Source organism: Microcaecilia unicolor, chromosome 2, assembly GCF_901765095.1.
Source record: "Microcaecilia unicolor chromosome 2, aMicUni1.1, whole genome shotgun sequence".
Taxonomy (NCBI): Eukaryota; Metazoa; Chordata; class Amphibia; order Gymnophiona; family Siphonopidae; genus Microcaecilia; species Microcaecilia unicolor.
This window is the reverse complement of record NC_044032.1, coordinates 573,695,325-573,721,733: the sequence shown is the minus strand read 5'-3', so window position 1 is coordinate 573,721,733 and position 26,409 is coordinate 573,695,325. Positions and strand designations below refer to the sequence as shown.

Genomic DNA, 26,409 nt, shown 5'->3' with positions numbered 1-26,409 from the left:
GGGGGACAGGCCTTCTGTATGTGTATCCTCCCATACCTCTAGTAGGGAACAGTTTGCTGAAACTCAAGCAGGACTGTGGAACCATGATCCTGATTGCATCCTTCTGGCCGCGTCAGATTTGGTTCCCTCTTCTTCTGGAGTTGTCCTCCGAAGAACCGTGAAGATTGGAGTGTTTTCCAACTCTCATTCAGAACGAGGGGTCACTTCTACATGCCAACCTTCAGTCTCTGGCTCTCACGTCCTGGATGTTGACAGCTTAGAATTTGCCTCCTTGGGTCTTTCAGAGGGTGTCTTCCGAGTCTTGCTTGCTTCCAGAAAAGATTCCATGAAGAGGTGTTACTCTTTCAAATGGAGGAGGTTTGCCATCTGGTGTGACAGCAAAGTCCTAGATCCTCTTTTTTGGCCTACACAGACCCTGCTTGAATACCTTCTACACTTATCAGAGTCTGGTCTCAAGACCAACTCCGTAAGAGTTCACCTTAGTGCGATTAGTGCTTATCATCGATGTGTAGAGGGTAAGCCTATCTCTGGACAGCCTTTAGTTGTTCACTTCATGAGAGGTTTGCTTTTTTAAAGCCCCCAGTCAAACCTCCACCAGTGTCATGGGATCTCAAAGTCATTCTCACCCAGCTGATGAAAGCTCCTTTTGAGTCACTGAATTCCTGCCATCTGATGTACTTGACCTGGAAGGTCGTTTTCTTGGTGGCTGTTACTTCAGCTCGTAGAGTCAGTGAGCTTCAGACCTTGGTAGTGCATGCACCTTATATTAAGTTCCATCACAATAGAGTAGCCCTCCACACGTACCCTAAGTTCTTGCCGAAGGTGGTGTCGGAGTTCCATCTGAACCAGTCAGTTGTCTTGCCAACATTTTTTCCCCGTCCTCATACCCGCCCTGGTGAAAGCAGTTTACATACCTTGGACTGTAAGAGAGCATTGGCCTTTTACGTGGAGCGGACAAAGCCCTTCAGACAGTCCGCCCAGTTGTTTGTTTCTTTCGATCCGAACAGGAGGGGAGTCGCCATCGGAAAACGCACAATCTCAAATTGGCTAGCAGATTGCATTTCCTTCACTTATGCTCAAGCTGGGCTGACTCTAGAGGGTCATATCAAAGCTCATAATGTTAGAACCATGGCTGCGTCAGTGACTCACTTAAAGTCAGCCTTCATTGAGGAGGTTTGCAAGGTCATCAGTCCACACATTCACATCTCACTACTGCCTTCAGCAGGATACCCGACGCGACAGTCAGTTTGGGCAGTCGGTGCTGCAGAATCTGTTCGGGGTTTAGGATCCAACTCCACCCCCTTAGACCCATTTTTGTTCTGTTCCAGGCTGCACTCTGTTAGTTGTTTATGGTTTCAGGTCAATCTATGTTATGTCCTCGCCGTTACGAGGCCTATTTGACCAGTGTTCATTGTTTTGAGTGAGCCTGGGTGCTAGGGATACCCCACACGCGAGAACAAGCAGCCTGCTTGTCCTCGGAGAAGGCGAAGATACTTACCTGTAGCAGGTTTTCTCCGAGGACAGCAGGCTGATTGTTCTCACAAACCCGCCCACCTCCCCTTTGGAGTTGTTACTATATGCTTTTTGATTTAACTGAAGGGGCATGCTCACGTGACGGGCGGGAAATTAGTCCGTGCATGCACAGTGCATGCTGCACGTGCGCCAAAAGACTCTGGCAAAACGTTTAATTTTTTATTTGCAAAATGCCGATTCCTGGGCCGACGCGGACGTCGACCCACATGTGAGAACAAGCAGCCTGCTTGTCCTCGGAGAATACCTGCTACAGGTAAGTCTCTTCGCTATACTTCCCCTGCCTATACCCGACACTTTTTTTTTTTTAATTTGCAAAGAAAAGCATTTGCTTATATCTGGAGAAGATGTCCTCGGAGAACTGATCTCCGAGCCCTTGATCAACCTAAAACTAGAGGGCAGCATGAGAGTTCCTAATTTTAAACTGTATTTTCAAGCTGCTCAACTACGCATTTTTACAGAATGGCTTTCTCATTCAACTAAAGCCTGTGTTGGCCTTGAGCAAGTGTGGCTCCGTCCTATGCTGCTCTGGCCACTAATTTGGCTCTCCAAATCGGATCTTTTGAAATTACTTAGCACAGTACCTCCTAGCCTTGCTTTCCCTCTTTGTACGTTGTATACATTGAGGGAGAAATTTTTCCCCAATAGATATTACTATTTGCAAATGGCCATTCGTTATCAGTGATGTTTTTACCTGAGACTATAGATCACCCCCCTTTTTAAATTTGGGGAAACACAAGGGCTTTGCACTTTGGTCAGATTTGGGAGGAAGGTGAAATTCTTACCTTTTCTGTTCTACAAGAGAAATATGGGCTCTCAGAGACTTGACAGTTTCATTATAGGCAGCTGTTAGGTTTTATTCTCTGAAGAGCTAGGGGAGAGCTTGGGTTGATTGAAACACTTTTAGAAAGAGTCCTGTGTGGGGGTGGGTGTAGAGTGTATAACTCGCTTTTATAATGCATTATTGTTCTATGATACCCTAGTTGTGTACTGTACTAGCAAATGGGAACATGCTCTGGGCATCTCTTTAGAATTTAAGCAATGGGAAATCGTTTTTAAGCATTTGCTTAGTGTCCATAGAAGTAGAAGTAGTTTAGTAGAGAACAGTAAAATGTTGTATGGTTGGTACTATACTCCACAGTGTTTAAGATGTTCAATTATAGCACTAGTCACTTCCAGCAACACTGCGGTGCGCCTGGTGATGTGTACCAAATTTGGTGGCAGTGTCCGTAGGTACAGCCTTTTTGGGAAGCTATTTTGCAAATTCTTCAACAAGGTCTTAATATTACTTACTGTTGAAAGCAGAAAACTGCTTATTGTATTTTAAGCCCTTGGGAATCAAAGTGGAACATCATAAATTGGCTACCAATCTTTTCACAGCTGGCAAGATCCTGTTGTCCACCTATTGGAAAAAGGTTGAACTGCCACTGATTGATTTGATGCTTTGAAATTGGATTATATTTATTGGATGAATCAGCTGATGGCACTCCAAAATGGCACGGTGGTCAACTTTAAAAAGATTTGGGATGCTTACCATAACTGGCGGCCCTCTGCTGGGACTGGGACTGGTCGACCGCCTTAAGACTTTATTAGGTACCTGACTGACTCTAGTTCTGCTAAGATGGGACATGGGGTCCTTGGGTGGGGGGGGGGGGGGGGGGGAGCTGTATATACCCTGGCTGTTCGGGGAGGGCAGGGGGTGGGTACATGTTGTTATGATTTTTTGGTTTTATGATTGTGTACTATTTTGGTTTCTAATAGAGAAAAAGTTGAAATAAATATTTCAAAAATATATAGGCATAGATCTACCATAGCGATGTTTAAAAACAAATGAAACAAACCTGTAAAAGTGTAATAGTGTACCTATTGATTACAATACTACGTGACTGGTAGTCATGATATTTAAAAAAATGCTTGAAAGGGTGAACTTAAAGACAAGTATGTGCTCAAGTAATGATTTGCCGAAGTGACCTGGTAAAAAGTGGACAAAAAAAAACCCCTGACATGGAGCATACTGGAATGAAACCAAATGGAACTGTGTAAAAATGTATAAAAGAGCTGTAACCAAATGCCCAGCACCCATTCCAGTACTGGGGTCTTGTAATTCTTTTCTGGATGCAGTTTATGAGAAAGCCCCACGCAGAACAGTCACAAACTTGCTGACAGAGGGGCCCCTTTTCAACAAGAGGCCAGATTCCCAATGCAACCATGGAAATAGACATACCCATTTTTAATCTCTCTGGTGTCATTTTAAAATATATAGAAGTACAAGTCCTCCAGCTTATATTTCTTCCACCTGTTATGATTCATTTCAAACAAGGATTGATATATCTAAATTCATTTGAAAGTTACAAATTGATCACTTTTTTTTCAAAGAACTCTGCTCCATATATCGACACGTCAATTCTGAAACCCAAGTTGTGTTGGGCCCCTCCAGAGCCCATTGATCCACTTATTTATGCATTTCAGGAATTTGTTATGAAAGATATCTCTCCACATTTGAGAGAAAAACCAGAATGTATTACAATCTTTCCAAAGAGGGAAGTCTAGCTTTGAAATCTTTGGCAAACAACCGTAATGTTGTCATTAAACCAGCAGACACAGGTGGTGATGTAGTCGTTCTTAACAGAAATTACTATATTTGTGAAGTTGAAAGACAGATTTCTGATCTTGAATACTACATTCCATTAGAAAATGACCTTATGGAAGACCTTAACCATGGCATTGATGAAGTGATCACCATTGTGAGCAATGCAGGTTATATTACCCAGAAGGAAAGCGAAATTTTGACTGTTGAGGAGAAAGAGGCTATCAGAGTCAAAAGAATATCCTTAAAAAAAATTCAAATGAAGAAAATAAGAAGCAGCATAAGCACTGTCAAGACAGATACAAAACACTGATAAAGAAGGCTAATAGAGAATATGAAGCAAAACTTGCCGTGGAGATGAAAACTCATAGTAACACTTTTTTCAGGTATATCACAAGCAGGAAACCTGCAAGGGCATCTGTGGGACCGTTACATCAAGAAGGAGTAAAAGGAGCACTCAGGGAGGACAAGTCCATAGTGGAGAGATGAATGAATTCTTTGCTTCAGTCTTTACAGAAGAAGATGTAAGAGATCTACCTGTTTAGGAAATGTTTTTCAGGGGTGACAATGCAGAGGAACTGAAAGAAATCTCAGTAAACTTGGAATATGTTACTGAGCCAAATTGACAAGTTAGTGATAACTCACCAGGACCGGATAGTATATACCCCAGGGTTTTGAAAGAACTCAAACATGAAATTGCTGATCTGGTGCTAGTGCTCTGTAACCTGTCGTTAAAGTCATCTGTAGTACCTGAGGACTGGAGGGTGGCCAATGTGATGCTGATTTTTAAAAATGGTTCCAGGATTGATTCCAAGTAATTACAGATTGGTAAGTCTTGACTTCAGTACATGGGCAAAATAGTGGAAACTATTATAAAGAATAAAATTACTGAACACGTAGACAAACATGGTTTAATGGGGCACAGTCACCATGGATTCAGCCATGGGAGGTCTTGCCTCACCAGTTTGCTTCACTTCTTTGAAGACGTGAATAAACATGTTGGATAGAGGTGAGCTGGTTGATGTAGTATGTCTAGAAAAGGCTCAAATAGGAGTGACCAAATTGATAAACTGTTCCCCTATGAGGAAAAGCTAAAGGGTTTAGGGTTTTGTAGCTTGGAAAAGAGATGGCTGAGGAGGGGGGGGGTGTTATGATTAAGGTCTATAAAATCCTGAGTGGTGTAGAATGAGTAAAAGTGAATCGATTTTTCACTCTTTCAATAAGTACAAAGACCAGGGGACACTCAATGAATTTACATGTAAATACTTTTAAAACAAATAGGAGGAAATATTTTTTCACTCAAACAATAGTTAAGCTGTGAAATTCTCTGCTAGAGAATGTGGTAACAGCGGTTAGCATATCCGGGTATAAAAAAAGGTTTGGAGAAATTCCTGGAGGAAAGTCTATAGTCTGTTATTGGGGTGGACACAGGGTAAGCTGATTCTTGCCCCAGGATTGGTAGCATGGAATGTTGCTACTAATTGGGTTTCTGCCAGGTACTTGTAACCTGGATTGGCCACTGTTGGAAGCAGGATACTGGGCTAGATAGACCCAGTATGGCTATTCTTACCTTAATGCTAGTCTCGCATCTGCAAAAACAGCCTTGATTATGTCCAAGCCTTTGGGGATAATGTTCTGTTGACAGATGGTCTAAGGTTTGGCAATTAAAATTCAATGCGAAGAAATGCAAAGTGATGCACTTAGGGAGTAGAAATCCACGGGAGATGTATGTGTTAGGCGGGGAGAGTCTGATAGGTACGGATGGGGAGAGGGATCTTGGGGTGATAGTATCTGAGGATTTGAAGGCGACGAAACAGTGTGACAAGGCGGTGGCTGTAGCTAGAAGGTTGTTAGGCTGTATAGAGAGAGGTGTGACCAGCAGAAGAAAGGGGATGTTGATGCCCCTGTATAAGTCGTTGGTGAGGCCCCACCTAGAGTATTGTGTTCAGTTTTGGAGGCCGTATCTTGTTAAGGATGTAAAAAGAATTGAAGCGGTGCAAAGAAAAGCTACGAGAATGGTATGGGATTTGCGTTACAAGACGTATGAGGAGAGACTTGCGGACCTGAACATGTATACTCTGGAGGAAAGGAGAAACAGGGGTGATATGATACAGACGTTCAAATATTTGAAAGGTATTAATCTGCAAACGAACCTTTTCTGGAGATGTGAAGGCGTAGAACGAGAGGACATGAAATGAGATTGAAGGGGCAGACTCAAGAAAAATGTCAGGAAGTATTTTTTCACGGAGAGAGTAGTGGATGCTTGGAATGCCCTCTCGCGGGAGGTGGTGGAAACGAAAACAGTAAAGGAATTCAAACATGCGTGGGATAAACATAAAGGAATCCTGTTCAGAAGGAATGGATCCTAAGGAGCTTAGCCGAGATTGGGTGGCAGAGCTGGTGGCGGGAGGCGGGGATGGTGCTGGGCAGACTTATACGGTCTGTGCCAGAGCAGGTGGTGGGAGGCGGGACTGGTGGTTTGGAGGCGGGGATAGTGCTGGGCAGACTTATACGGTCTGTGCCAGAACCGGTGGTGGGAGGCGGGGATAGTGCTGGGCAGACTTATACGGTCTGTGCCCTGAAAAGGACAGGTACAAATCAAGGTAAGGTATACACAAAAAGTAGCACATGTGAGTTTATCTTGTTGGGCAGACTGGATGGGACCGTGCAGGTCTTTTTCTGCCGTCATCTACTCTGTTACTATGAGTCAAAAACTAGAACTCTTTGGAATGCACAAGCAAATACAGCATTACACATTAAGAACATCATACCAGCATTCAAACGTGGTATTGTGATAGGTGGAGATGCTTTGCTGCCTCAGTTCTTGGAAAATGTGCCATTATTAAATGAACTATGAATTCTGTAGTGTGGCAGAAAATTTGTAAGAAGAATGTCTGGTACTCTGTCCGTGAACTGAAGCTGAAGCATAATTGGATTATGCAGCAAGACAATCTGAAATGCTGAGAAGAAAGCAAATTAAAGTTTTGGACATCCCTAGTGAAAGCCCTGACTTGAAGCCGCTAAATATGCTGTTAGGGACTTGAAAAGAGCAGTTTATGCAAAAATAAAAATGTATCTGAATTAAAGCAGTTCTGAAAGGAATAGTGGGCTAAGAGTTCTCAACAGATTTGTGAGAAACTGGTCTTAAATTAAACTGGTTGCAATTACTGCTATTAAAAGGTGGTGGAACTGTTATTAATTTTCGGAGGCAGGCAGTTTTTCTCATGGATGAAATGGGTGTTAGGTAACTTTGTTCCTTAAATAAATGAAGTAATAATTTAAAAACTGTTGTGTTTACTCAGGTTATCTTTGTTTAATATTGCATTTTGTTTAAAGATCAGAAAGCATTCAGTGTAACGTATATGCAATAATAGTGGAAATGAGGAGGGGAGGGGGTAAGTACTCTTTCACATCACTGTAGGAAATTGTTTCAATAGAAAGAATGCTCCAGCTTCTTCAATAATAAGAAAATATTGATTTTTGTGTTGTGCATTCTTTAGAACAATACTTCTAGGATCCTTGTATATGTTTAGCTAACATACTTTATGAATCAATAGGCAGAGCTCTTAAAAAGATGTCAAATATAGTGTCAAGAAAAGGTTATACTTCTGAAAACAGTTTCACGGAAGATCCATTGTCAGCTTTGCTCTAGTGACCTAGAATTTCTAGTCTATGAACTACATTTTCTCCGAGGACAAGCAGGCTGCTTGTTCTCACTGATGGGTGACGTCCACGGCAGCCCCTCCAATCGGAATCTTCACTAGCAAAAGCCTTTGCTAGCCCTCGCGCGCCGATGCGCACCGCGCATGCGCGGCCGTCTTCCCGCCCGAAACCGGCTCGTGCCGGCCAGTCTTCTTTTGTCCGCGCTCGGTACGGTCGTGTTTTGCCGTTCGTGCCCCGGAAAGTTGACCTCGCGCGTCGTTTTCGACTCGTTTCTTCTGAGAAAGTGAGAAAGTGTTTCGGGAAGGCCCTTTTCCGTTTTTCCTTTCCCGTATTTCGAGCTTTTCGCCCCGGTAAGTTTTCTTTCGTCGTCGGGGTAGGCCTTAGTTAGGCCTCGGTCGAAATTTTCTTCTCCCTATTTTTGTAGTGCCAATTTTCGCCATTTCGAGTTTTGATCTCGCCGGCGTGATTTTTCCGCCCATGACATCGAAGCCTTCCAGCGGCTTCAAGAAATGCACCCAGTGCGCCCGGGTAATCTCGCTCACTGACAGGCACGCGTCGTGTCTTCAGTGTCTGGGGGCTGGCCTGTAGTCTGTGTTCCCTTTTGCAAAAGCGGACTCAGGTAGCGAGGTTAGCCCAGTGGAACATTTTGTTCTCGGGCTCTTCGTCGGCATCGGCACCGGGGGTATCGAGTGCATCGACGTCTTCAGCGTCCAGACCTTCATCCTCGGCTGCCAGTGCATCGAGTGTATCGAGGCATCGACCCTCTGCGTCGGCGCTGAGACATCGGATGACTGTATCAACGTCGGTGGTACCGGGACCTCGTCTGCTGATGTCGTCGGATGGTGGTGCTTCGTCTGGAGTGCAGGTGAGGGCTGTCCATTCCCCTGCTGGTGGCGGTGAGCCTTCAGGTGGGTCTCCCCCTAACCTGAGGGCTCCTGCGGTACAGCCCCCCCGAGACCGACCTTCTTCGGCCTCGGCCCCGAGGAAGAGACGGCTGGATTCTACGTCCTCCTCGTCGGTGCCGGGAAGCTCCGGTGACGTGCTTCGTTCCAAAAAATCGAAGAAGCATCGTCACCGGTCCCCTTCCCGTGTCGGCACCGAGAGCTGTGGGTCGCCGAGGGACTCGGCACCCAGCAGGCATCGGCACCGAGAGGACCGCTCACCCTCTGTCCAAGAGGTGTCGATGCGCTCCACTCTGGACAGCCCGGAACAGCCTCCACGCCCGGAACAGAATCTGACATCGACGCCTGCATCGACCTCCATGCCTTCTTCTGCAGCCGCTCTGAACGAGAGCCTCCGGGCCATTCTCCCAGAGATCCTGGGAGAGCTGTTGCGCCCTACCCCTCCGGTACCGGCGGTGCTTGCGCCACCGGTACCGTCGAGCGTGGCGCCGGCTGGTCCATCGCCCAGGGTGAGGTCTCCGGCGTCAGTGCCGCGTGCGGTACCGACTGCGGTCGCCTCCCACCGTGGCCGTGGTTCCACGGAGTCGAGCCGGGCACGGTTGCAGACACAGGTTCGTGAACTTGTGTCTGACACCGAGGGTGAGGCCTCGTGGGAAGACGAAGGAGACATCAGATATTTCTCTGACGAGGAGTCTGAGGGTCTTCCTTCTGATCCCACTCCCTCTCCTGAAAGACAGCTTTCTCCTCCCGAGAGTCTGTCTTTCGCTTCCTTTGTCCGGGAGATGTCTACGGCCATCCCCTTCCCGGTGGTTGTGGAGGACGAGCCCAGGGCTGAAATGTTTGAGCTCCTGGACTATCCTTCTCCACCTAAGGAAGCGTCCACAGTACCCATGCATCATGTCCTAAAAAAGACATTGCTGGCGAACTGGACCAAGCCTTTAACTAACCCCCACATTCCCAAGAAGATTGAGTCCCAGTACCGGATCCATGGGGACCCAGAGCTGATGCGCACTCAGTTGCCTCACGACTCTGGAGTTGTGGATTTGGCCCTAAAGAAGGCCAAGAGTTCTAGGGAGCATGCTTCGGCGCCCCCGGGCAAGGACTCTAGAACCTTGGACTCCTTTGGGAGGAAGGCCTACCATTCTTCTATGCTCGTGGCCAAAATTCAGTCTTACCAGCTCTACACGAGCATACACATGCGGAACAATGTGCGGCAGTTGGCGGGCTTGGTGGATGCGCTCCCCCCTGAGCAAGCCAAGCCATTTCAGGAGGTGGTCAGGCAGCTGAAGGCGTGCAGAAAATTCCTGGCCAGAGGGGTGTATGACACCTTTGATGTTGCATCCAGGGCCGCTGCTCAAGGTGTGGTGATGCGCAGACTCTCATGACTGTGTGCCTCCGACCTGGAGAATAGAATCCAGCAGCGGATTGCGGACTCGCCTTGCCGTGCGGATAACATTTTTGGAGAAAAAGTCGAGCAGGTGGTAGAGCAGCTCCACCAGCGGGACACCGCATTCGACAAGTTCTCCCGCCGGCAGCCTTCAGCCTCTACCTCTACAGGTAGAACATTTTTCGGGGGAAGGAAGACTGTTCCCTACTCTTCTGGCAAGCGTAGGTACAATCCTCCTTCTCGACAGCCTCCGACCCAGGCTAAGCCCCAGCGCGCTCACTCTCGTCAGCAGCGTGCGCCTCAGCAAGGCCCCTCGGCTCCCCAGCAAAAGCAAGGGACGAACTTTTGACTGGCTCCAGCAGAGCATAGCCGACATCCAAGTGTCAGCGCCGGGCGACCTGCCAGTCGGAGGGAGGTTGAAAGCTTTTCACCAAAGGTGGCCTCTCATAACCTCCGATCAGTGGGTTCTCCAAATAGTCCGGCAAGGATACACCCTCAATTTGGCCTCAAAACCTCCAAATTGTCCACCGGGAGCTCAGTCTTACAGCTTCCAGCACAAGCAGGTACTTGCAGAGGAACTCTCCGCCCTTCTCAGCGCCAATGCGGTCGAGCCCGTGCCATCCGGGCAAGAAGGGCTGGGATTCTATTCCAGGTACTTCCTTGTGGAAAAGAAAACAGGGGGGATGCGTCCCATCCTAGACCTAAGGGCCCTGAACAAACATCTGGTCAAAGAAAAGTTCAGGATGCTTTCCATGGGCACCCTTCTTCCCATGATTCAGGAAAACGATTGGCTATGCTCTCTGGACTTGAAGGACGCCTACACTCACATCCCGATACTGCCAGCTCACAGACAGTATCTGCGATTTCAGCTGGGCACACGTCACTTCCAGTACTGTGTGCTACCCTTTGGGCTCGCCTCTGCGCCCAGGGTGTTCACGAAGTGCTTGGCTGTAGTAGCAGTGGCACTTCGCAGGCTGGGGGTGCACGTGTTCCCATATCTCGACGATTGGCTGGTGAAGAACACATCCGAGGCAGGAGCCCTGCAGTCCATGCAGATGACTATTCGCCTCCTGGAGCTACTGGGATTTGTGATAAATTATCCAAAGTCCCATCTTCTCCCAGTGCAGAAACTCGAATTCATAGGAGCTCTGCTGGATTCTCGGACGGCTCGCGCCTATCTCTCAGAGGCGAGAGCCAACAACTTGTTGTCCCTCGTCTCGCGGGTGCGAGCGTCACAGCAGATCACAGCTCGGCAGATGTTGAGATCGCTGGGCCACATGGCCTCCACAGTCCATGTGACTCCCATGGCCCGCCTTCACATGAGATCTGCTCAATGGACCCTAGCTTCCCAGTGGTTTCAGGCTGCTGGGGATCTAGAAGACGTGATCCACCTGTCCACGAGTTTTCTCAAATCCCTGTATTGGTGGACGATTTGGACCAATTTGACTCTGGGACGTCCTTTCCAAATTCCTCAGCCACAAAAAGTGCTGACCACGGATGCGTCTCTCCTGGGATGGGGAGCTCATGTCGATGGGCTTCACACCCAAGGAAGCTGGTCCCTCCAGGAACACGATCTGCAGATCAATCTTCTGGAGTTGCGAGCGATCTGGAACGCTCTGAAGGCTTTCAGAGATCGGCTGTCCCACCAAATTATCCAAATTCAGACAGACAACCAGGTTGCCATGTACTACGTCAACAAGCAGGGGGGGCACCGGATCTCGCCCCCTGTGTCAGGAAGCCGTCAGCATGTGGCTCTGGGCTCGCCGTCACGGCATGGTGCTCCAAGCCACATATCTGGCAGGCGTAAACAACAGTCTGGCCGACAGGTTGAGCAGGATTATGCAACCTCACGAGTGGTCGCTCAGTTCCCGTGTAGTGCGACAGATCTTCCAGGTGTGGGGCACCCCCTTGATAGACCTCTTCGCATCTCGAGCCAACCACAAAGTCCCTCAGTTCTGTTCCAGGCTTCAGGCCCACGGCAGACTGGCATCGGATGCCTTCCTCCTGGATTGGGGGGAGGGTCTGCTGTATGCTTATCCTCCCATACCTCTGGTGGGGAAGACTTTGTTGAAACTCAAGCAAGACCGAGGCACCATGATTCTGATTGCTCCTTTTTGGCCACGTCAGATCTGGTTCCCTCTTCTTCTGGAGTTGTCCTCCGAAGAACCTTGGAGATTGGAGTGTTTTCAGACCCTCATCACGCAAGACGAAGGGGCGCTTCTGCATCCCAACCTCCGGTCCCTGGCTCTCACGGCCTGGATGTTGAGAGCGTAGACTTTGCCTCTTTGGGTCTGTCAGAGGGTGTCTCCCGCATCTTTCTTGCTTCCAGGAAAGATTCCACTAAGAGGAGTTACTTCTTTCTGTGGAGGAGGTTTGCCGTCTGGTGTGACAGCAAGGCCCTAGATTCTCGCTCTTGTCCTACACAGACCCTGCTTGAATACCTTCTGCACTTGTCTGAGTCTGGTCTCAAGACCAACTCTGTAAGGGTTCACCTTAGTGCAATCAGTGCATACCATTACTGTGTGGAAGGTAAGCCGATCTCAGGACAGCCTTTAGTTGTTCGCTTCATGAGAGGTTTGCTGTTGTCAAAGCCCCCTGTCAAGCCTCCTACAGTGTCATGAGATCTCAATATCGTTCTCACCCAGCTGATGAAACCTCCTTTTGATCCTCTGAATTCCTGCCATCTGAAGTACTTGACCTGGAAGGTCATTTTCTTGGTGGCAATTACTTCAGCTTGTAGAGTCAGTGAGCTTCAGGCCCTGGTAGCCCAGGCCCCTTACACCAAATTTCATCATAACAGAGTAGTCCTCCGCACTCACCCTAAGTTTCTGCCAAAGGTTGTGTCGGAGTTCCATCTGAACCAGTCAATTGTCTTGCCAACATTCTTTCCCCATCCTCATTCCTGCCCTGCTGAACGTCAGCTGCACACATTGGACTGCAAGAGAGCATTGGCCTTCTATCTGGAGCGGACACAGCCCAACAGACAGTCCGCCCAATTGTTTGTTTCTTTTGATCCCAACAGGAGGGGAGTGGCTGTAGGAAAACGCACCATATCCAATTGGCTAGCAGATTGCATTTCCTTCACTTACGCCCAGGCTGGGCTGGCTCTTGAGGGTCATGTCACGGCTCATAATGTTAGAGCCATGGCAGCGTCGGTAGCCCACTTGAAGTCAGCCACTATTGAAGAGATTTGCAAAGCTGCGACGTGGTCATCTGTCACATCTCATTACTGCCTGCAGCAGGACACCCGACGCGACAGTCGGTTCGGGCAGTCAGTGCTTCAGAATCTGTTCGGGGTTTAGAATCCAACTCCACCCCCCTAGGCCCATGTTTGTTCTGTTCCAGGCTGCACTCTCAGTTAGTTGGTAAATTTTTTAGGTCAATCTCAGTTATGTCCTCGCCGTTGCGAGGCCCAATTGACCATGGTTGTTGTTTTGAGTAAGCCTGGGGGCTAGGGATACCCCATCAGTGAGAACAAGCAGCCTGCTTGTCCTCGGAGAAAGCGAATGCTACATACCTGTAGAAGGTATTCTCCGAGGACAGCAGGCTGATTGTTCTCACAAACCCGCCCGCCTCCCCTTTGGAGTTGTGTCTTCCCTAGTCTTTGTCTTGCTACATATGAGACTGGCCGGCAGGAGCCGGTTTCAGGGCGGGAAGACGGCCGCGCATGCGCGGTGTGCATCGGCGCGCAAGGGCTAGCAAAGGCTTTTGCTAGTGAAGATTCCGATTGGAGGGGCTGCCGTGGACGTCACCCATCAGTGAGAACAATCAGCCTGCTGTCCTCGGAGAATACCTTCTACAGGTATGTAGCATTCGCTTTATCCTTGCTTGGTGAATATATTCTTCCAAGGGTGATGATTTTATGTACCACTTGATTGCTGTTACCATGTATATACAGTGTAACAGACTGGGGTCCAGCATATAATATATGGATACTACTACTGCTACTACTTATCATTTCTATAGCACTACTAGATGATTGCATGCTTTAAATGGCTTAGTGACACTTTATCATGTGGCACTTTTTCAAGCTAATTGAATTGAAATAATATGCATGGAAAATTTGCGCCAAATGGGGGAGGGGAGTCGTGTCAGCACACATCTGCGCCTGTTGTTTTGTGCCTGAATATGAGCCTCGCTAAAACTTCTTAAACATAATATTTTCATGGGACTTATATTTAGTTGCAGAAAAAACAGCAAAATCACCCAACACTTCATCGTGCACAGAAAACTAAACATACTCAAATTATAAATGTAGAAAATTGTGTGGCAATTTGATTCATGATATTTACATTTAAAATAGCACGTATCTGATAATGCACAATGGTTATGTGTGCACACAGAGGTGATGAAAGGTCCAAACCCTTGTCAGTTCATCACTGGCATGCAATTACATAGCACAGTGGTTCCCAAACTTTCTCGGGCCAAGGCACCCTTAGTGTATCAGTAATTTTTCACGGCACCCTTAAGTAAAAAAAAAATACCATAACAAAGCATAATGGTTCTACTTAGTTAGGCCCAAACAATTAAATTGAAAGAAAAATAACATTTTATTCTTAAATAACCATGATTACTTACTAATGAGACGTGTGTGCCTGTTGAGCACTGCACAACTTCTTAAACTTGGAGTCATACAGTTCCATAGGTTCAATATTACAACAGAAAAACTTCTCAGTTACTACTACTACTTCTACTTTTCATTTTCTTCCCAGTTTAGGGCTTTTAGCAGCTGTGCTATAGGGTCCTTTACAGTCAATGTCCATTTAAACATAGTTTCCTTCACAAGTCCTTTCAAAATCAATTACCATTGAAAGTATCAAACCATTTCACAAACAGGTACAAACTAAACAGAGAACACTGCCTAGATTAGCTCAAGCCTAGCCAGGTAGAGCTAGCAGACCATTTGTCAGCCCATGACAGGGAAGGCTATACCATGTCATGCCCCTCTCCGCTGCTTGCAGCATCTGGTTAAAACAGTTACAGGAGTGTTGATCAGTTCAAAAAGGTGTTAAAAAAAAAGTAAAGGTAAATTAATTTGCTTTTCCTTTATGCTTACTACTTGCTGTTTTATTCTTCAATATCCATTTATAATCTCTATGCTATTCTGGCATTTGAAGTGCTCAGTATCCGCTCCTTCACCCCCCCCCCACCTGCCCGGCATCTGTTCCTCTCTTCCCCTTGGTATCCGTTCCTTTCTTTCCTCCCCCCCCTCCCCTCCCTGGTCTACCTGCAAGCTATCACTGACAGCAATTCCAGCCTGCGCCAGCCATGCAGTCTTTCCTTGTCTACTTGCTTTTATAGCTACAGATCTCAGCTCAGCTGTGATTGGTCACGGAGCCTGTCTGGCCGTAGTGGGGATTATTGTGTGTGTGTGTGTGTGGGGGGGGGGGGGGGGGTTGCGCTCCCTGGCTGCCAGCACTGTTCCAACATGAACTCCCGTCTGCGCACTGCGGCACCCCGTGAGTTCGCCATGATGCACTGGGGTGTTGCGGCGCACAGTTTGGGAAACACTGCCATACATGAAGCCTACAGTCAGTACCACTTGAAGCAAGAATGTTGTTTTTTTTTTTTTTTTTTTTGAGGAGAGCGGTGAACCTGGAAAATCTCAACCTTATGAGTCTCAAAGCAGTGGAGTTTGTTTCAAGTTCCATAGGGAAGGGGAAAGGGTCAGGGGAGGGAGCGAAGGGGGAGACCCCAAAAGCAGCAGGAGCTGTCTCAGGAGGTAAGCATTGCTATACTGGGACAGACCGAAGGTCCATCAAGCCCTTGTTTCCAACAGTGGCCAATCCAGGTCACAAGTACTTGGCAAGATTCCCAAACAGTACAATATGTTTTATGCTACTTATCGTAGAAATAAAAATTGGATTTTCCCAAGTCTTAATGGCTTATGGACTTTCAGGAATATATCCAAACCTTTTTTTGCTTGTCATCTATACCAGACCAGTCCAGACTAATGGGTTGTGTCTATCCACCAGCGGAAGGAGACAGAGAAAATAGTTCCAAGTAAACTGCCCCTAAAGGGTATGGTGCAGCCTGGAATGTTCAGTGTTTTCTCTGTCTCCTAATGGATGGTGGACAGATCGTGCAGTTGCTCTGGATTGCTGGCTGGTAGCTCATGTCCCAGATTCTTCTGGTGACAGTGGAGTCAGGGGTGTGCTGGTAGCAATTTGGGGCTAGTTTTAGATGATACTCAGTGGTCCTGAGTTCCTCATCTGCCAGCTAGGGTGATATCCAGTGACCCTGGTTCCCTGCCTCCCCTGGCTGTCTTTCTAGCAGGGTGATGGTTGATTGTGGCATGGAGTAACTTATCTCTCCTGTGGGGTTCTTCTCTTCTGTGGTGGTAGCAGTGGTGTGCTGGAGCCGGCTCGCAAGAAACGGTTATTAAATTATCTTCCGACTTGTGAGCTGGTTGTTAATAAGCGCGAGCCGGCTCTCCTCCCTCCCTCCAGATCTGGTCCCTCACTGAACTGACAGTCACCCTGCCTTGTCCTTCGAATTCTTCGGGGCAGGCAGTCTTACCTGCCCGCTGCTGGCGCTGACCCTCCCCCGCTGCCGGTTTGCGCTTTAAAAATGGCCACAGAGACTTCTGCTGAAGTCTCGAGGCCATTTTGAAGCGCGATCCGGCAGCGGGGGAGAGTCAGCGCTGGCAGCGGGCAGGCAAGACTGCCTGCCCCGAAGAATTCGAAGGACAAGGCAGGGTGACTCAGAGTAAGGTCGGTGAGGGACCGGATCCGGAGGGAAGGAGGGATGGAAGAGAATTCGCTGAACAACTTGGGAGGGGGTGGCAGGGGAGAGAAGGGAGTCGCTGGGCATGGGTGGATGGAGGGGAGAGAAGGGTCACTGGGTATGGGTGCATGCAGGGCAGGGGAGAGGAGTGTCGCTGGACATGGGTGGATGGGGAGGGCAGGGGAGAGGAGGGTCGCTGGGTATGGGTGCATGCAGGGCAGGGGAGAGGAGGGTCGCTGGACATGGGTGGATAGAGGACAGGGGAGAGGAGGGTCTCTGGGTAGGGGTGCGTGGAGGGCAGGGGAGAGGAGGGTCGCTGGGTATGGGTGCATGGAGGGCAGGGCAGGGGAGAGGAGGGTCGCTGGGTATGGGTGCATGCAGGGCAGGGGAGAGGAGGGTCGCTGGGTATGAGTACATTGAGGGCAGGGCAGGGGAGAGGAGGGTCACTGGGTGTGGGTGCATGCAGGGCAGGAAGGGTCGCTGGACATGGGTGGATGGAGGACAGGGGGAGAGAAGGATCGCTGGACATGAGTGGATGGAGGGCAGGGGAGAGGAGGGGATAGAGAAGAAATGCTGGACATGGATGGAGGGGAGGGAAGAGTGAGGAAGGAGATGAGATGAGGGAAAAGGAAGAGAGGAGAAAAACTGCACATGGATGAAGAAAATAGGCAGAAGCTGATGACCAGAAATGAAGAAGAAAGGAGGAAAGGAAAGAAATAAATGGAAAGGAAGCCCTGGAAACGGAGTTAAGAGGACAGATAGCAGCAGAATCAGATACTGGGCCAGCTTGATCAGAAAAACAGTCACCAGACAACAAAAGTAGAAAAAAAATCATTTTATTTTCATTATAGTGTTTGGAATATGTTCACTTTGAGAATGAGGTGCTCAACATTAAAAGTTTATATTTATTTACTTATTTATGGCATTTTATCACACATTAAATATGAATTAGATTAGAACCTGGGATCATTTAATTTTTTTACCTGGAGTAATGCATTGCCGCCCCACCCCCCAGGCTCTCTCCCCGGCTATAGCCAGCTCTGCAGTTTGGGGAGGGGGGCAGAGGGGGACCGGGGAGAGAGCCTGTTGTGAAACATTTACCAGCACACCACTGGGTGGTAGGTATATCTGAATTTCTGCCTCTGAGGTAAGCCTTTATTCCTGTCACTAGTGAAGAAGGTTGTTTTTAAATTTAAAAAAAAAAAAAAGAAACTTTGTTTTTCCCTCCTTTTCTGCCTCCGAGGTAAACCTTTATTTATTCCTGTCACTAGTGAAGAAGGTTGTTTTTAAATAAAAAAAAAAAAAAAAGAAACTTTGTGTTTGCCTCCTTTTCTGCCTCCGAGGTAAACCTTTATTAATTCCTTTCACTAGTTGTTTTTCCTTCTTTCTCTTGCCTGTTACCTGATTTATTTTCCTGCCTTTGGCAATGCATTCTAGGGTGCCGCTTGCGAAGTTTCTTTGAATTTCGCTGGCCAGCGTCTGATTCTGATTTTGGACCCTTCCGAGCTGGTACCAGTTGCTTTTTTTTTTTTTTTTGTGGGGCACGGCTCTTGATCACGAAACTCAGTTGTTTTTCTCCTCTTCACGGTCCTAGACGGCGGCTGGTTCAGAGGGGGGCCTTGTTGCTGGAACATGTACCTTTGCGGTTCGGAGGTCTTAGTCTGCCATTTCCAAAGTGGGGGAAGTCTCTCACTGGCTCCGTTTGGCGGCAGGCTTGGTCTTTTTAGTCCAGGGCTATTTTTTTATTCCTGTCAGCCTTACGCGGCTGTTGGTCAGTTCTTTTTCAGACTGTCCGGTCTCTGCTGCTTCAGGCATCTTGCTTGAGACACCCCTGCTATTTGATTCTTGTTTTGGCAGTAGTTTTTCCTCCCTCTGGTTCTGTCGTCCCCATGGATCCCTCCTGTCTGCTCTGGTTTGTCGTGGAAAACACAACAGCACATCAATGAGAGAAATCAAAACTTTATTAGTAGTACCATATATTAAAATGATGCCCGACACAGGCCGTGTTTCGCCCCTAAGGGCAGTAAGATTTATCTGTCATTTATGTGGGGGTTTTTTAATATAAGTTTTTGTGATTAGGCTCCTGATAATCCTGTTTTGTGTTTAGTTTTTTTACTTAGTTTTTATATTTAGTTTTTAGATTTATCCATTGATGTTCCTGTTTATAGTTTGATATTTTTAAGATGTTTTTTATATATACATATATGTCTTTGAACATCATTGTCATTTATATGTTTTTATGATTGGGTATATTGTATTGGTCATGGTATTATGTAAAATTATTATTTTTTATTACTATTATGGTTTTTACATCTCTTACAATTGTTATTTTAAATATCTTATTATTTTAGCCCCTGAAGCAGCCCTTCGAGGCAGAACACGGCCTGTGTCGGGCATCATTTTGATATATGGTACTACTAATAAAGTTTTGATTTCTCTCATTGATCTGCTGTTGTGTTTTCCACATTGGAGCTTGCAGATCGCGTGCCTTGTTGTGCTCTGGTTTGTCTGCAGGGTACTTTTCTTCTGGCAGGGGTCCGAGTTGCCCTTGGTGTGCGACTGGTAGCTCAAATCCCTCTTCTGAGTACCCTCGGGAGTGCCATTTTTGCCAGTCTTTTGCTTGGACTCGGTTCAGTGTCTCTTTATGGGAATGTGCCTTTTTAGGACTAGTTTGCCACAGCTTCCCTTGCTTCCGAGCGGGAGTTTTAGCCTGGCACATGCTCCTCTCTCCTGGCACATTTGGCACTCCTTCCTTTTTCTGTAAGGGGCGTAGTTCTTTCCTGCTGAGCAGATCTATTGCTGTGCATCTGGATTATCACCTCTTAGCTCTGCGCTTTTCTCTATTTTCTGCAGGGAAATGGCTGTGTTCTAGGTCTGAAATTTGACTCTCCCTTAGCTGGTTTTTCCTCAGTTTGGTGTTAGTGGCCAGCTTCCTCTTTGTTCCTGGCCTGGCGAGAGTTGTTTCTTCCTCACTGCTTTATGGCTGCATTTTGCTCCCTATGGTCTGAGGAGTCCAGATCTGTGATGCTTACCTCCCTCTTAGCGGGAGTTCTTTTTTTACGTTGACTGCTGCTCCGTATCGGTTGCCTAGGAGGGCGGTCATTGTGGCTCAGACACCACTTGGGGGCCGAGAGTGTCTCTTGGGGCACGGGGCTTTCTCTTCTTGTAGTTTTAGTCCCTCTGGGCCAGGGGAATGCAGTGCCAGGTCTGCATTTCCACAAGTTGTGCTTTTTTTTTGTTGGCCTCCTGGCAGCACCTTGGCTGTTTCACAGTTCCAGGTTGGCTTTAGCTCCATCGCAGTATGTTGAGGACAGCTCTATCATGGCATGTTGAGTGAAGTTCCTTCGCTGCTTATTCTGCAAACTTTCATCTCTGCATGTTGAGCACAGCTCCATTGTCACATGTTGAGTGTAGTTCTTTCTCTGCAGGTCTCAGTGTGGGGCGCAGTCCTGTGTCTGCGTGTAGAACGTGGCTCTGTGTCTGCCTGTGGAACGCAGCTCCTTGTCTCTGTGTGGCATGCAGCTCTCTCTTTGCATATGGAACGCAGCTCCCTATCTGCATGCAGAGCGCAGCTCCACCACCTGTTGAGTATAGCTCCATCTCTGGCTCATCTTTATCCATCTTTATCCATGTAGGGCTGTTTTTGTCCCCACATATGGGTTATATGTAAAGTAGTAAAAAATATCCCCATGTAACAAAAATTAAGGCTCATGTTGAGTTAGAGATTCTAGGATGGAGGAGGAAACTCCTGGGTCAAAAAAAAAAAAGACTCCCAACTTGTTGAGTTTGAGGTAAATATTTTGTAGGGTACACTTTAAAAGTGCTAGAAAATAATGCATATACACAATTATTTTTTAAATTAAAAAGTGGGGTAAATATAGCATTTAGGACAATAAAAAGACAACTCAGGAATAAGAAATAGAACTACTGGCATGCTGATGTTTTTTTGAACCAAGTTTGAAGTGCGTTTTTCCTATTAAAAAGGCAGTAACAGCTCTTCGGAAGACCTTATTGGGATATCCCTTGATATATCTAGTAAAACTGAGGGAAGTAAGCTCCACTGTAATTGCGTCACCAGCTTCTGGGAACTTAATAAACCACAGAGCAAAGTGTTATGTTGTGTATTAAGAAATGCATGCTTTGGGGTCTTGCACAACCTGTTGCTGTTCGTTGACGAGTGTCTGATAGCTGACTTTAAGCCAGTGTACACTGACAACAAAATGAAGGTAGAAAATCATGAAGAAATGTTAAACTTGCCAACTCAAACTAGTCTTTATCGAATGGTTCTGAAGCATAGACATGCGCTTTGACTAACAAGAAAGCCTTACTGAATGTATGCAGGGGAGCAAATATTTTGACGTCTGGACTAGTATATTAATGTATAGCATGCTGAGATGGTGGTGGTGAGGAGGGAAGGGGTTTTGTAATGGTTCATACCTCAAGTACATTTGTGCACTACAGGAGTAGGTTGGATGGATTCTTTTTATCACCCTTGATTGGCAGAATCCAATTACATGCCTTCTATGATGATCTGATTATCTCTTCAGTTTGAGAAGTTCAGTATAAGAGACTCGATCCTATTTAATGTACAGAATTTTAATCCTAAACAGAAGGATGTATTATACTTTCCCTAGCCATGCAGATAATTGCCTGTAATATACTCTTACCATGCTGGTCAGCAAAACAGCAGATCAATAACAGATGGGAAGATAATTTACAAGATCTGCTGTTTTGCTTCCTGTTGTGAATCACCTACCCGTTCGTTTCTTAGGACACTTACTATGCTGTACTTTAAGCAGTGTTGACAGAATTTATTTTGCCTAATTTGATTGGCAGTTAAAATTTACCTTAGTTTTTGACTGAGTATCATGTTCAGCCCTGCTGCTGTTTAGAGAGCCTAGATTAGTTGGTACTGATCACAGCTCTATTGTGGGCATCATACTGATGGATGAATCCACCACAAACTGCAAAAGAATGGAACTGAGGAACCTGCTTATTTTTAAATTACATGGGTTGTAAACATATTCCAGCACAGTGTAAATCCATATGAAGTCAAATTGGACTTTAAAATAATGGAGACCTAGGAAGGAAACCAAGAAATGGGCACATTGCTGTTTTGAGGTATGCAGCTAATATTGTTGCTTAAAAAGTTCAGTAGAATTTTTTTTTTTTATAGTCTTTGACTACATCTACAGAGATTATATTCTGTCCTGGTATGGGGGACTGAGCAAAGATGAAGGACAGCTCTATAACCTACTGGCTGAAGACTTTTGGATGATGGGAAGACAGTTGCGACATAGGCTGCATCACATTGATGTTGTCAAAGTTGTCTGCAATGATGTAGTTAAAGCTTTACATACACACTTCTGTGACCTCAAAGCAGCGAATACCAGGTAAGAAATGGTTTTAAAAATGATGGATTTGAAACTAAATATTATATTATTAATCACTTTATAATAGTTGTAATATAATTGCCTCAGATGTGGACTACTAAATCTACTTGGTCCTGTTTAATCTTTTCTTTGGAGACAGAGAACAGTGAGATGACTTGAACTATTATATGTGGTACTTACAAGACTATACGTCTGATAAGCAAATTCTCTCATCAGAGCTCAAGATCGGAATTTGATAATTACTCCTTACAGCAGTTCATGCGGAGGTAGCCAGGTGTACTTAACCTCTGTATCTTTGTGAGCATCTCTCCTCCAAACCTCTCACAGGAAGGACAGAATAGCCAGCACCAGGTGTCCCACACAAAACATATGCTTAGATGATGCCAGCCAAAAACCAGAGCTGCAGGAAGTCCTGTAGCATCCACGATAGTATTGCTCAGAAAATAGTTCATGGCCTAGTCAGGGTTCAGGCCTGCAAAGGTAAGCTAGGGAATACCCTTACAGAGAGATCTAAAATTTACCCTGTTGCATGGTGTTTTTTTTATCAAGGGGACATTAGCTTCAGTAGTGACACTTTGCCAGTCACTGTGCTCCTGGATACCAGTACTGATCCACTGAGTGCCTGTGCAGGTTTTGGGGATAGTGAGGGTGAGACACATTGTATTTATGTGGCAGGGCCATTTCTGTAACCCTTTCTTCTCTTTACCTATTTCCCTGTCTTTTCTGTCTCTCAGGTATGCCTGTTAAAGCTTTCCTATTTGGAAATGGAGTTCCTTTTTTGTCTTCCATTTTTTAGCATGTACACTGCTCTGCTCTGCCTTGGGCAACTACAGTGATCTAGTAAGTTATGATAAACTATAACTATAAACTCATTACCCCTTGCCAACCTCCTGCTGAACAGATGGCTTTCTAGATGGTCTCAAAATAACAGGTTCATCATCTATAAAACTTTCCACTTAAAGTTCTTGCTCTGTTTTCATTCTCAGGAAGTATTGGTCAGTAGCAGTATAAACCACATTGACATCACCCAAGAGTAGAAAATGCGGCGTTCTGTGCCGGGCCCCACAGGTGCATCACTGCCAAGGATATGATTGTTCAGTGCCTGGTTCCTGTTTTATTCTTTCCAGTGTGGCTTGTTAACTACCATGGCTTTTAGTCTCATCTTCAGACTACATTGTTTGAAACTAGCAGATCTTCTTTTAATGCAGAAATGGAACTTAATTCATAGTTCACAAAATTGATGCCTTGATATTCTTCTTTGGCCACTTGAGACCTGACTGCTCAGGGACTGCAGAGTTAAAGCTTATCCATTCCACTTACTTCAAACTTATCCTATAAACCACCAAACCCAGGCACTGATCCCTAAGCTACTGTCCCGTTCCGGGCCCTTACCTGGTGCCCCGCGGGCCGGAGCGGGAGGTTGGGGCGCCCGGGGAATGCGGTCCGACGGGGGAGGGCTGCCACGGGGATCGCCGCGACTGCGAGTTGCTCCGAGGCCGGCGATCCAGAAGAACTAACGCCGGCTTCGGAGAAGGAGATCCGCCGGCCAAGATGGCGGCGTCGGCGTCCCCCTCGCTGCAGCAGGACCAGCGAGGAGGCTCTGCCCACTCGCGCCGGATTGGCGCATCCTCATAGGAACTCCGCCCATCGGACGGCGGGACCAATCCGGGCCCCGCTGCCGGCCGGGATGGAGAGGATTGGTCCCAGCTGTTCTCCAGCCAGGACGAGCGGGGGATTTAAACGGAAGCACGGAGGGGACCCAGTGCTCCCGTTTTCTTGTTTGAAGCCATCCTGCTAAGCGATTTCCAAGTCGGTGTTTGTTCCTCGTGACTGCTAGCCGTCCGGCTAGTTATTTCCAAGTCTGTGTTTGTGCCTCGTGACTGCTAGCCGTCCTGCTAGCTATTTCCAAGACTGTGTTTGTTCCTCATGCCAGCTAGCCGTCCTGCTAGCTATTTCCTAGACTGTGTTTGTTCCTCATGCCAGCTAGCCGTCCTGCTAGCTATTTCCAAGACTGTGTTTGTTCCTCATGCCAGCTAGCCGTCCTGCTAGCTATTTCCAAGACTGTGTTTGTTCCTCATGCCAGCTAGCCGTCCTGCTAGCTATTTCCAAGACTGTGTTTGTTCCTCATGCCAGCTAGCCGTCCTGCTAGCTATTTCCAAGACTGTGTTTGTTCCTCATGCCAGCTAGCCGTTCTGCTAGCTATTTCCAAGACTGTGTTTGTTCCTCATGCCAGCTAGCCGTTCTGCTAGCTATTTCCAAGACTGTGTTTGTTCCTCAAGCCAGCTAGCCGTCCTGCTAGCCATTTCCTAGACTGAGCCTGTTCCCTCAGAACAACTAGCCGTCCTGCTAGTAATTGCCAAGTCAGCGTACGTCCCTGTTGTCAGCTAGCCGCCCGGCTAAGCCACGTTACCAAGGACTCTGTACCCACATCCAGCCAGGCCAGCCGTCACCCCGTGGTTCCAGCAGTCCTGCTGGCCGCCCGCAGCTGAGGGCTCAACCCTCGGTGAACGGCGGTCGCCGCGGGTGAAGATTCGGGGTGCTCGGTTATTTCCTGGGCCTAGTGGAGCTCGGGAAAACTCGAGAGCTCACCTACACCAGAGTGACATCAGAGCCGCGACAGAAAACGGAAGCCATGAGCTCGCCGACGCAACCTGATCTACGGGACCTGGCCAAGGTTCTCCAGCAGCAACAGGAACAGCTTAATGCCCTGTCTGGGGCTCTCCAGAACGTATGTTCTCAACTTTCCACGCTTCAGGTACAGAACCAGGCCGCTGCGGTCCAAGGGGCCGCAGCAGCTCCCCGTATGGGAGGGTTCCGCGTGGGACCTCGGTTCCCTGAGCCGGCACGATACGATGGGAACCCGGCAGGTTGTCGAGGGTTCCTCCACCAGTGTAATCTGGCCTTCCGGATGCAACCGGAGGCCTTTGCTTCGGATCAAAGTAAGGTAGGCTACATTATGGGCCTTTGTGAAGGAAAGGCCCGGGACTGGGTGGTCCCTCTGGACGAACAACATGATCCCATTTTGGAGGATTATAGCGAATTTCAGCGCCGGTTCCGGATGGTGTTTGACATTCCGGGAAGACCCTCCTCCGTGGCATCGGAGCTGCTCCGGATTCATCAGGGAGAGGGTACAGTGGCCGACTATGCCATCCGGTTTCGTACCTTAGCCGCGGAGCTGCGTTGGAATCCGGAGTCCTTGATGGCCATTTTTATGGAGGGATTACAAGAACGAATCAAGGATGAATTAGCGGGACGGGAGATTCCCGGACCATTGGATGCCCTCATCTCACTCTGTATCCGGGTGGACACCCGATTCCAGGAGCGAGCCAGAGCCCGGATGGAGCGGCAGAAGTGGGTACGAGGGTCCTCCAAGACGAGCAAAGGGCCGTCTTCTCGCCAGGCGAGCCGGGACACTACGGAGCCCGGGGAGGAGCCCATGGTAATGGGCCGGCAACGGTTGACTCCCGCCGAAAGACAGCAACGACAGTCGAATGGACTGTGCTTCTATTGTGGGCAAGCTGGGCATTTCCTCCGGACTTGTTCCATCCGGCCGGGAAACGCGCTCCCCAAGGCACCCTGAGGGGAGGGTTCTTGGGGCACTCCGCTCCCCTACAGGACACCTTGCTCATCCTACCAGTGACCTTGCGGTGGCAGGAGGCCACGGTTCAGACCCGAGCCCTGGTGGACTCGGGGTCTGGGGGTAATTTTATTGGGCTCGAACTGCTGCAGCAAATGGGCTGGCCCACGCTCCCCCGGAGACCAATGCTGCGGATAACCTCCATCCAGGGAACTACCCTTCCCCAGCCGGTCACTGAGATTACTCCTATGTTGGGACTGCAAGTGGGGGAGGACCATCGGGAGGAAGCCGAATTCTTAGTATTATCCCGGACCATCCACCCGGTGGTTCTGGGATTGCCATGGCTACGATACCACAACCCGGTTATCGACTGGACCGGGGGAAGGATTCAAGCTTGGGGCCATTCCTGTCAAGAGACCTGTTGTAAAGGTCGGGCTGGCAGCTGTCCGGCTTTAAATACGTTGCCCGGGGAAGGACCAAGTGAACTGGGCTCCCTGCCTATGGATTATAGAGACTTTGCTGATGTGTTTAGTCCCAAGGAGGCGGAGGTATTACCGCCGCATAGGTCCTTTGACTGTGCTATTAATCTGAAGACTGATACGGTACCCCCACGGGGCCGACTGTACAAACTGTCCCGAGGAGAG

At 47.7% G+C, this 26,409-nt stretch overlaps 1 protein-coding gene across 1 annotated transcript in view; it reads left to right on the top strand.

The window, feature by feature from the left end:
- SNX25 (sorting nexin 25) overlaps window positions 1-26,409 on the top strand; it is a 266,994-nt gene that overhangs the window by 37,217 nt on the left and 203,368 nt on the right. Inside the window, 1 exon segment of the mRNA XM_030191496.1 lies at window positions 21,972-22,188. Coding sequence (XP_030047356.1) covers window positions 21,972-22,188 — 217 coding nt within the window.